Below are 12,579 nucleotides of genomic sequence, written 5' to 3'. Positions count from 1 at the left end.
AACCATGTAGGCCACAACTTCTTCACCTTTTGACCTAGGCCTTACATCTTTGGCATGTGGATGTATCATCATGAGGTGGTGAGCCCTCTTAAAATTTTGACACTCATGTGACCTTGAACTTTGACCTCAAGGACGATAATTGTGTTTTTGGTAAGAAACACTTGTACTGGCCATGACTTTTTTGAAGTTATGAATTCATATTTATTTTTAAAAATCATAATACACAAGCTTTAATCGATCATACAACAATATAGACACATTTTATGACATGTCAACCCATTCCATGCACACGGAATACATAATGGACATGTAGTCACACGAAATTGTTTGAAAAAGGGATAGTTTCCATTGAAGCGCAGTGTACGTACTTAAGGATGTTTGCTCCTCTATTTTATGATTTTTTGAGATTTTCGGAATCCTCTGGTTTTATCCATGTATTGTCATTGATAAATTTTGCCCAATAACACCTACTTTTCTTTTCATAATTTTATTACATAATGTTCAAAAAGCCATATTTCAAAATCCTATAAAATCCTTGTTATTTTTTCATAGTTTTTGAACCGAAATAGGTGTCAATGTTAAATGTATGAAAAATCTAAAGAGAATTAATTCCCGCCAAATTTTTAGTGGCTTATATCTCGAAAACAAGCACACGGACCCTCTATTTTTTTCTGCTTTTATTGTTTCTTCATTTATATACTCTCAGTTGATAATAGTCTTTTAAAAAGCTTGTTATTTTTAAACAGAGTAGCAAACATCCTTAACTACTCAACAGAAAGCAAAGTGAAAACTTCCTAGGAATCAAACAGTAGGAGGAGTTATGCCAAATAACTATATACCAATAATGGGACGGATGGAAGGACAGACGGACAGGGGTAAAACAATACAACCCCACCCCCCTACATTCAGTTGCAGGTGCAAAAACGGATGTAACTGATTTTTGATTTGAGATACGAGCTGTAAGAAGATTAAAGCATGGCACGTAAAAAATATCTATGATACACAGGGAAAGGCTTTAAAGTTGGCAGATGCTTTACATGATCAAGATTTTCAATTTATTGGCCTACAGATTAAAAAATATACAATTCAAAACTTAAGAACAAAACTATTCGTGCAAAGAACCCTGGCTTATGAGAGATGCAATAGAGCTGACTGTGAAAAATCCTTATACTGTGAAATAAAGTTCGTTAAACTTAGAACTGTTTTTAGTATTTCTGCACAGGTTATGAAAATTAGATACAACTGGTTTTTACTTAAAAGCACGGCATTTACACTATTTATTTTACATTATTTTTTGGGACCCTTATTATTATAGAGAATGATTACTCTATTCAGTAATAGAATTGATAGTTGAGAAGAAACATTTTCACTTGTCACTTGCAATAACACCACAGTTTATTTTTTTATATGTATTTCAAAATTGTATTTGATAAAAAAAAAATCGAAAAGACCTTCAAATTCAACGGAAATCTGAGAATCCATTTTGTAAACCTTCATCATTCATGCAAAAGCTTTTCTAGACCCTTGATAAATTCACATGTGTTTGATTTGTAGCATTGTTGGTGTAGATGTAAATTACTTATAACCTGTTGGGTTTATTTTCAAGTGTGATTATTAACGGATTTTGTTTCGTTCGCATCTCCAATTTATGCGAAATTATTTAAGAAATAACTCCTTCATGTCATTCTCTATGCTCATTTTAACATGGGTAGGCATTATATTTGTCGATATTTTACACTGAGCGTTAGCGAGGTGTAAAATGTGGTCAAATATAATGCCTACCCATGTTAAAATTAGGATAGAACATGACATAAAGGAATTATTTCGATTCTAATAGGACAAATACAGTATTTTTGTAGGTCGAAGCGTACGAAAATACCGTAAAAGTGTTTAGCTGTTCCCGTTTACTCCCCGAGGAGTCTGTACATTACATTTCATATATGATAAGTTAAAAAAAATACGAGCAGGGTAAATATATGTTGTTCGATATAACATATTATAAAAGTTTATGTAAGCTACTTGAATGTATAATTAATATTTTATAGGATAACGATAGAAATAACTTTAATATAAACAGTAAATTTTTGCGCAATGTGTTAAACATATTTTGTGCTCATTAGAATACGGCTTTGTTTACAAAGCATAATAAGGACGTCATATTAGAATCCCGGGTTTAATATATATACAGTATCAATTTATTATAATATAAAACCCGTATGTCTTTTTGTCAAAGTACTTGTTTTAAATTAGAATACTAAAAGTATTTAACATAAGAACGTATATCAATGTATAAAAGAATAGATGATTCAACATGCAATCATTTTCATTAAAATTTTAACAAATTTAATTTAATTTTAGTCATATTTCGTTCGTCGCTCTCTTGTCAAATACATTGTGCCCCCCCCCCCCCAAAAAAAAAAAAAAAAAAGGTGGAACGACTTGGTAATAGTTAATAAGCAGTTATTCGGCAAATGCATCATTATTTTTATTTTATTATAATAACAATATAATAACCAATAATTCTTATGAATCATCGACGGTGACTGTTTTTCTCATACTTTTGTCAAAAAAAAGTTTAACAATGGACAAGGCAGTACATGTTGTATCTAGTTAATTAATACAAGATGTTCAGACAATTTGCCAACCCTTGTTACTAATAAAATGGATTTGCTTTGCAACAATCGCCATCATATGGGAGACTTGGTTCGCACAGTCCACATCTGATTTGTCCTGGTTTGGTGACAGGACACATGTAAGGCAAATTGCATCCTATTTCTTCATTTTCTATATAAAAAAAAGAAAATATTTTGGGAAACAGAAAATAAATATTAATGTTTCATTTGAAATACACATATTTATGTTGACTTTACGATCAAATCCTTTGGTCTTTATAAAATATTTTTCATAAAACTCTGAAATCTCGTCAGGTCAATAATTAATGTATAAAAAACATGAGGCATATTCCCTATACATCTTTAATAGCACTGGTTCTAATTATATAGTTAACAAAGGTACCAGGATTATAATTTAGTACGCCAGACGAGTGTTTCGTCTACATAAGACTCACCATTGACGCTCATATCAAAATATTCATAAAGCCAAACAAGTATAAAGTAGAAGAGCATTGAGGATCCCAAATTCCAAACAGTTGTGCAAATACGGCTAAGGTAATCTATGCCTGGAATAAGAAAATCCTTAGTTTTTCGAAAAATTCAAAGGTTTGTAAACAGGATTTTTTTTTAAATGACCGCATTATTGATATTCATGTCAACACCGAAGTGTTGACTACTGTGCTGGTGATACCCTCGGGGACGAAACGTCCACCAGCAGTGGCATCAACCCAGTGGTATAAAAAGTTATCAAAGGTACCAGGATTATAATTTAGTACGCCAGACGCGCGTTTCGTCTACATAAGACTCATCATTCAAAGTTTTGAAAACAGAAATTTATAAAAATGACCACATTATTGATATTCATGTCACCACCATGTCAACACCTCAGTGTTGACTACTGGGCTGGTGGTACCCTCGGGGACGATAATAAAGCCATACAGAAATCGGAAAGGCAAAATAAAAACGTTCTCTGACAATGTGTAGAAGAAAATATGATATACATTTTTAAGTTATCATTTCAACCCATGAGTAATACAACTGTAATGCATGTGATATACTATTACAAAGTTATGACTTGAAATTATTCAAATAAAAATAATGCTTTACCTGGTACTTGTTCTACAAAAGAAAAACATCTTCCCATTTATATTTATCATCATGGTTATCATCATGGTTATACATACATGTTAAAGTCCTGCATCTATACAATAATAGATGTGCATTATTTAACTTAAATAATTGATCACAGACATTTTCAAAGGTGCACAATTTACTCAACATTTATGATAGCAAATATCTATTGTCATCCAATAGACTTTTTTTTCAAACTAAAATTATGGCTGCGGTGCATATAAATTTTTGGCAGGCTAAATACTTGTACTCGGTCAAGAAAAACCAACGAAACGAAATAGAATCTTTCTTAAAACCGTTGAAAATCGTGGACGAACTTTACTAGTTTATGTTTTGTATTTGTCCCGGACCATATGAGTATTTGGACCATACGCGTATATACCCATATGGTCCAAATACTCATACGGTCCGGAACATATACACAACAAAATCATCGGAAAACAGTTCATTGTTTCTGCAATTGGAATTATTGTTAGTTTGCTTTTAATGTTTTAGCTGCTCTAAGTATTTCTTACCACTAAGTAGGTAACCTAGTATACAATTATCATTTCTCAAAGGGTGATAATACAAAAATAGCAGACTGGCTTGTTTTGCATGCAATATTTTTAACTGCAACAAAAATAATAAATCCTGCAATATTATGCAAAAAAGTTGCTGCAATTATATGTATCGTTTTGCAGGGAACTTAACGACACTTACTCACACAAAAAATCACCAATAAACGGGAGAAAATAAATAAACAATAATAAGTTGTATTCAGTTGACGTCGTTAAAGCACATAATGAAATTATTATGAGTACTTACCGCCAGGTCTTCCTACTAATGAATGAAAGCAGGAAAATACATAACAAATATTATTTGTTAAGGATGATTGCTACTCTTGCTTTTGACTTTTTGTCACATATTTGAAATCCTCTAGTTTCATCTAAATTGCGCGCAATACCCTTTTAATATAATTATAATACATATAGATTTTTTACTGCTTTTTAAGTTTCTTTATTTATATTAACCCTGCAAACCATTTTGTTGTTCCTAGCTATTTACCCTCATTTTCCACTGGCGTTCTAAATATCGCTGACCTTCATCCCGGACGGCCTATAATAGGACCTTTCTGTCGTATTTGTTGTTAATTTGTTCTTGTCTTGAATATGCATGAAATACTTGCTACTGGATGTAAAGCATCCAAATATTAACCAATCAAGCAAAGACATTTTCTGAGAACAAATGCATATGCATATACATGTCGACTACATGTACCAAAAATGTACAATTATTTATCAAAGGTACCAGGCTTACAATTTACAATTTTAAGCATAGAAAGTTACGGATTGTACTATCAATAATTTTAAATGATCTGTTTACGAAGACAAAAGAAAAAAAACAATCATATAATGTAAAATTGATTGAGAATGAAGAAATATACAATCTTTAAACTACACACCACCACTGGAGAAATATATATTTGAGAAATGAAAAATAAATAACGTGAGAAATACATAATTTTCATTTAGTACAATATTTGTACATGAAAGTAACTCGTTTTATGTTCACCAACACCGTTTTGATAACATGGACAAACTTACATGCATAGATGTCTGAAATTCAGATTGTCAACTATAAGTTAAATATTTCAATACCTAGAAACTTTAATATTATATTGTACCTGTGTAAGTATAAATGCAGTCCAACAAGTTCTAAATGCTGAAAGGAATTCATAAACATACAAAATGTAGCCAAATTAGTACAACTTGTCTCGGTAAAAGTATAAAAATAAGGTCATCCCATATGAATCAATTTGTCATTTTCCATAACGTTATAAATAGTATTGTAAAGGACAGTTAAGTACCTTGAACAACAGCGGCAGAATTAAAATCAACTCCAATACATACGTCACAGGTACTAGGATTTCCAGTAAATTTCTCTGAAAAAAATAAAACGATTCAAAATGTGTTTGATTGTGGAAAGAAATCCAGTACTGTTCTGAAGTTAATGATGTGGCACCAAAACGAGCAGAAAAAGCGTAAAATAGATAGAGTGAATGTACTTACATTTTGTTCTTTATTTATATTAATCAATGTGAAAATTTACGAATTCGCCATGAGTGAAATGGTGTATTGTTCGGTTGTCACTCGTTAACCATTTAGCAAAAATCAGTAAATACCTATAAAGCTTTTGACTCGTGATGGTTACGTCAAAAAAGCTGTCTGATCACGGTGTATTATGTATGTTTTCTATTGATTTAACTGTGGAATATTATATGTAGAAAGAACTTTTATAAAGTTTAAACGTTACCGGTGAAGTAAGCTAATAATATATCATTATAATTGTTATCACAAGAGCAAATCGACGATTGTTACATGTAGAGCGGGATGGAGTAATTGAGACCAAAACCGGTATTTTGGTGGGACCGTGTTCTTCACTCTTTCTTTTTATATGTTTTGTTTGTGTACTGTTGTTTTTATTTGGTCATTTTTCGCTTTTGATAAAATTATTGCATTGTCTATTATGGACTTATTCCAGCTACATGGACTGCATGGACATGCAAATACTTACTAAATTGGTTTCCGAAGAAAATAATCACATTGTTTTTGATTGGGTCAAATAATGGATCTTTTTCGCATCTGTATTCATATTCACCTTCATTCTGACGCCTGAAAGAAAAACACATGGAAATTATTTTATTTACTCAATTGACGACTTTCTCAGATTTTAAAATAATCGCAGGGAAGACGGATAGCCTCGCGTATAGCAAATTTTATTTCTAGGTTACTTGAAAATTTTATAAATTTAATGCATCCGACGCGTTTTTTTCTAGATTTGTCTTCATCGTGAATTATCAAAAGCCAAGAGAGTGTAACTATTTGAACACGTGACGTACATAACCAGAGGTGACCATCAATAATAGCGGCGAAATCCATAGTAATAACGAATCGTTGATTCCTGAGTGCACGATTCACTTATATGTGTATCATTGTTCAGTGAATGTTTAAAGGTTGTGTCTTCCTTAAGTGAAATTACCTTCTAAAAGAGAGACGAAAGGTACCAGAGGGACAGTCAAACTCATAAATCGAAAATAAACTGACAATGCCGTGGCTAAAAATGAAAAATACAAACAGACAAACAATAGTACACACGACACAACATAGAAAACTAAAGAATATGCAACACGAACCCCACCAAAAACTAGGGGTGATCTCAGGTGCTCCGGAAGGGAAGGAGATCCTGCTCCACATGTGGCACCCGTCGTGTTGCTTATGTAATAACAAATCTGGTAAATAGTCTAATTTGGTAGGTCACATTCATGAAAGGGAAGGGGATTGTAGTTACGACGTAAGGAACATATTCTAAACGTTTTGGTTCTTTTGATGATTATTTGGTGGAATGTACAAATCACTTATTATAAAAATTCAAATGGAAAATCTAATTTTACGTTGCTAAATTTTAACATGTATTTTATTTTTTGCTTTGTTATTTTGATTTGGAAAAAAACTTAACACAGAAGTGTTAGTGTATACGCTGAAAATATAATAAATTCAAGAATATATATAACGGCTTTGTCATTTGTGTGATTTGATCTTTAAGGATATGAAAAGTGTGCATTCCTTTCTAAAGCAGACATAATTCACTCACCGGTAAATAGTAAAGGGGCCAGCTCTTGAATAGCACTCCCATATTTCGTTTGGCTTGTTCGGCTCCGTAAATTCAAGCGTAAAAATGGTAGGATCAGAGCTGTTGATTATTGTAAAATGTTTCGGATCTACTACTTCAGCAATGTTTTCGAACGACGACCCAACACGAATAGGTTGATATATTCTATCTTGCCAAGCACAGGGAAATGTACAGATACCTTTATACTCAACATCAGAACTATATACTATCAGAGCGACATCTATGAAGAGATGATTTCTTGTTATTAACAAACACTTTGCACTATTAAATTATCAAAAATGAAACAAATATAAATATAAGAAGATCTGGTATGAGTGCCAATGAGACAACTCTCGTCACAATTTATGAAAGTATTCCATTATGTATACTTATTTATAATTTATATATATATAAATATCGTGCATTCGTATAGTTATCCCATATCTACGGATAAATATAAAGTGCAGCTTCTGCAATTGTTAAAGTAGTGTTTTGATACAACTTTTAAAAATTTTGGGTCATCAATGCTCTTTAAATTTATACTTGTTTGGCTTTCTGACTATTTTGGTGTGAGCGTCACTGATGAGTCTTGTGTATAGATGAAACGCACGTCTGACGTAATGAATTATAATGGTACCTTTGATAACTATTAACATGTCGAAATGTATTATTGTATTGTTAATTTGTGTATTTCTCTGTCCTGAATGTTCTTGCATTTATTTGTACTGTAGTCCTGTCATATAATGTTGTAATGTTTATCATTGCCATGAAAGTACGAGGCTTGGCTAGCCACAAAAACAGGTTCAACCCTACATTTTTCTAAAACGTCCTGCACGCAGGAAAATGGCATTTGTTATCATATAGTTAATGTCTGCGTGTGTTACATTGTTGTTTGTTTTTTGTTGCACTTTAGTGTTTCTGTTGTTTTGTTGTTTTCCTCTTATAGGTGCAAATGTGTTTCCCTCGGTTTTAGTTTGTAACCCGGATTTGTTTTCTCACAATCGATTTAAGACTTTCGAACAGCGATATACTACCGTTGCCTTTATTTCGATAAGGTGCAAACAAATGCATCGGCTTTAAACGTTTAAAAAGGTTCCAACTTTCACCCTTACCTGAAACAATAGTGTAAAATCACAGCATAGAAAGACTCACTATAAAATAAAAAGGCATGTTTGCTAAATACTAAAATTGAATCTAGTGGTGAAGTGTTATTGATTAAATTTTAAAATGATACAATTACTCATGAAATCTATATATATATCACTTATTACACATCTAAAAAAATATTTACTTTTAAAAGGATGTTTGCTTGTCATGTTTTTGAATTTTTGTCAGATTTTCGAAATCCTCTCAGACTGGTATTATCCATTTGAATGCCTTAAAAATTTGCCCATGGACCCCCATTTTTCTTTTTATAAATCTTTTACATGTATAATTATAAGCCATTTGTAAAAGTCATAAAATCTTATTTATTTTTTAATAGTTTTTGAGAACTTTAACTGGTCAATGATAAAGCTATGAAAATCAAGAGAGATTATTTTCCCGCCAAAATTCCAATGGCTAATATCTCGAAAACAAGCACATTGACCCCTATATTTTTTTTGGCTTTTTTTATTCCTCAACTTATCCCCTATCAATATATATACTAGTGTTATGGAAAACTTTTTATTTTGAAACTGAGCAGCGAACTTCCTTAATTGATGGAAACATTCTTGACTTACCTGTTAAAATACAGAGTATTGCAAATTTCCTCGCAGCTATTTTCATGTCGTCGTTTTCAAATGCTATTACAATGCATGATAAGTTGTTTATAAATATGGCGTATTTAACTTAAATGGCAACAACTGTTGCTTTAAATAATTCAATGATTGTAAAGGTCATTTACAATCGGCTGTGTGTCAAGCATAACTACTGCTATAATTCTGAAATGTGTGCGTGCATAAAGATTTTTCTATATTTTTAAACACGGACAACAATGTTGGATTTATCATTACAATTTCAGGAAATGATTTATACTGATAATGATATAAAAAATAAAGAAAGAGAATTTGTAATTTGCGAAACATATAACGACGCAATTTTGTCAATGTAAAAATTTCCAAAAACTTAAATTGGAATGAATTGAAATCATTTGACATCTAATTGATCTTTTCCGACACATATACATAAACCAAATAAAAACCTTATATTTTTGGAAATACCGCGAAAATAAATACACACGATTGCATTAACAATACAAAAAAATGTTCGCGAAAATAAGTACATATACAGTAAAGTTTTATTTGAAAGACAATATATGGTTTTTAACTTCCAACATAATGTTATTTTTTTTTAAATGTCCTTCAAATACACTTTTTGGACAAAAGCTCAAAATCTGCAACAATTTAACCAAATAAAGGTTTTGATATATCTTCAGAATTGATCTATGATAAACAAATAAGCTTTGATAATGTCAGAAACTGAAAGAACGCATACATCAATGGTGGATCCAGGGGGGAGGTTTCCGAGGTTGGAATCCCCCCCCCCACTTTTGTTTTGGACGATCAATGTCCTTTGTCTTGGGTTGGGACCCCTTCCCCTTTATTTTAAATTGCTGGATCCGACGCTGTATATGAATGGCGTGATTAGTATTTAGGGGGAATTGGCTTTATTTCTTTCATCTGATTAAGCTTTCTACATGAATAAAATAACGAACTCAAGGCTGCTACAACAAGTGTTTTATTATAACTGAAAGGTAAGTTTAATGCAACGTGTTATTTGAAACGATGCATATTATTGTTCATTTTTACCGTAAATGTAATTTAGTCAAAGTGTAATCCAGCATCTTAATTCATAACTTTTCATTTAGCTATCTTCTCGTTTTGAATACGTAATCGAGATATTAGAGAGAGAAAACATGGAGTTAAATAGTTATTGATTGAAACAAAGTTGAACAAAACTAGGCTATTTAATCATTACGGTCAATGCAAAAGGCATACAACCTAAAAACTTAACCTTGAAACATTCCATTGATAAATTAATATACATTTTTCTAGATGACTCCTATGTTGGATTCTATAATTAAGAAAAACTGACACCAATTAACATTTATTTTTTCTAATGCTATATATAATTATCCATCTTTCTTAATAATGTCTTGCCAGGAAACTTGTCATCCACATGCCTTGTAAAAATCTATAGTATGATGTTATCTAGCTGTTTGTGTTTTAAATTGTGAAAGTTGCTATCTAATTGAAAATTGAATGTTGAAAATTGTGTTTCGCATCTCTTTTTCGCTAATACTTTTATCTGCTGGTTGTACATTTTAAATGTGATAATTAATTAAACAAAATCAGAGATAATGCAAAAAAAAGGGGATTGCATGCCGGAATTACAACTGTCCCTGTAGCTCTTGATGGATGGATGTACCTGTTGGGTGCTTTCTTTTTTGTATACGATTTGAACATTTCTGATATAAATGGGTGCAATGAACTTGTCCAAAAGAGCTGGTACCTGTTCTTATTTTTATATATGGGTCATTTAAAAAAAATGTCGAATTTTGAAATTGAAAAAATTATTAAAAGTTACTTATTCAAACAACCCTCTACATAAGCAAATCAAAACAAACAGTACTTTAAGAACAACATATTAAAAGATGCAATCTTAATGATGTCATACAAGAATATCTTGAAACATTTTTTGATCGGTGGTACAATATTTTGTCTATCCTGTTACCATTTTCAAAAGAAATTTCGGGTTATTTAGAAAAGGTTTAGATAAAATGTTAAGCTTGTTTTACGTAGCCAATTAGATGGCTTTCAAGAGAATAAACTTCTATATATATTCATTTTGTAAAATTATAGATTATTTGCCAATTTTCCAGGTTGTACTGAAAAATGCCTCTAAAAATTGGGTTTCAAAGGTTGTAAAAATTACCACCAGTAATGTAAGTCTAAGATAGCAATTTATATTGTTTGGCATTTTTCACCCTTTCAAATAAACCTAACATCAAGTAAATCCCTCATAAGTTAGTTTACCTTTCTCTATATTTCATTGGTAACAGGAACGCACGTTTCTGGTATATCACTATGTTCCAGACCGTAGGAGTATTTGGACCGTACGCGTACGGTCTGGACCGTATGCGTACTTTTTCAATATACGCATACGGTCGGACCGTACGCGTACGGTCTGACTAATATTAAGAATTTGGGCAAGTTTATTAGATACAAATGTATATAACAGATCAACATAACTTATATCTCAAATTAATATAAAAAATTGTTCAATAGTAATTGAAATAAAACCTAAATATTTTAACTATTTAAAAAAAAACACGCTTATTTAATCTGTTTATTTCCTGTATTAAGCATGTAAGTAATTCATTAATTGCAGCCCAGTATGCTCATTGAAATTGAAGTTATCGGAAGTAAACATAATGTGGGAGGACAATTGTTTTAGAATATTTAGGAACTTTACAAAAAATGCATATATGCAAAGGAACATGCATGAACAAAACATGTTAATGTTAAAAATTTATGACGTTCCTTGTGGAAGCAAGTGTCATCTTGGGCCAGAGTAACAAAATAGGATTCACGGATATAAAATTAAACAAAATTTAATATTTAATTTAATTTTTCGCTTATTCACTTTATCCATCTAATTGTTCAATTTGTATAACTAAAAATAAAGATTTTGATAAATGTTTGTTAACATTTAACCCATATAATCCCAAAACATGTATGGTCAGCTGGACCGTACGCGTATACTCATACGGTCCGACCGTACGCGTATGGTCGGACCGTACGAGTATACGTATACGGTCCGGACCGTACGCGTACGGTCCAAATACTCGTATGGTCTGGAACAAAAAGTCTATCCTGTTACCTTTTTGTCTATCCTGTTACCGATATCAGTATTGCACCTGCAAATGCTTAATTGGGAAGATTAAGACGTTATAACCTTAAAATGAGTTCAAACAACGAAATATGCCATTCGATTTGCACCTTTATGTTAAGATAAAAAAAATTAGGACCTTAAGGATGTTTGCTCCCCTATTTTTTTTAATTTTTGCCAGATTTTTCGAAATCCTCTGGTTTTATCCTATTGCCATTAAAAAAAAAATGCCCACTAACCCCTACTTTTCTTTTCATAGTTTTATTACATAAAGTTTAATAAGCCATATTTCAAAATCTTATAAAATTCTTGTTAT

General features: G+C 31.6%; 1 protein-coding gene across 1 annotated transcript; it reads right to left on the bottom strand.

The window, feature by feature from the left end:
* Window positions 1-5,581: 5,581 nt before the first annotated feature.
* On the bottom strand, window positions 5,582-9,192 carry LOC139483308 (uncharacterized). Its single transcript, XM_071267338.1, has 4 exons — window positions 9,113-9,192; window positions 7,374-7,632; window positions 6,297-6,394; window positions 5,582-5,664 (listed from the first exon to the last, which is right to left on the bottom strand). The coding sequence occupies exons 1-4, from the start codon at window positions 9,156-9,158 to the stop codon at window positions 5,582-5,584; spliced, it is 486 nt and encodes a 161-aa protein (XP_071123439.1). The 5' UTR covers window positions 9,159-9,192.
* Between the last annotated feature and the right edge of the window lie 3,387 nt (window positions 9,193-12,579).

The sequence above is a fragment of the Mytilus edulis genome, chromosome 7 (assembly GCF_963676685.1).
Source record: "Mytilus edulis chromosome 7, xbMytEdul2.2, whole genome shotgun sequence".
In the NCBI taxonomy this organism is placed as follows: Eukaryota; Metazoa; Mollusca; class Bivalvia; order Mytilida; family Mytilidae; genus Mytilus; species Mytilus edulis.
Note: the sequence above shows the minus strand (reverse complement) of the source record. Positions and strands in the feature narration are given on the sequence as shown.

What these genes read in the sequence shown, in the direction of transcription:
- LOC139483308 (XM_071267338.1), bottom strand. Translation starts at nt 9,158, where the DNA reads ATGAAAATAGCTGCGAGGAAATTTGCAATACTCTGTATTTTAACAG. An exon ending in AATACTCTGTATTTTAACAG is followed by an intron (nt 7,633 to 9,112) that starts GTAAGTCAAGAA and finishes ATCTCTTCATAG; the next exon opens with ATGTCGCTCTGATAGTATAT. An exon ending in GGCCCCTTTACTATTTACCG is followed by an intron (nt 6,395 to 7,373) that starts GTGAGTGAATTA and finishes TTTTTCTTTCAG; the next exon opens with GCGTCAGAATGAAGGTGAAT.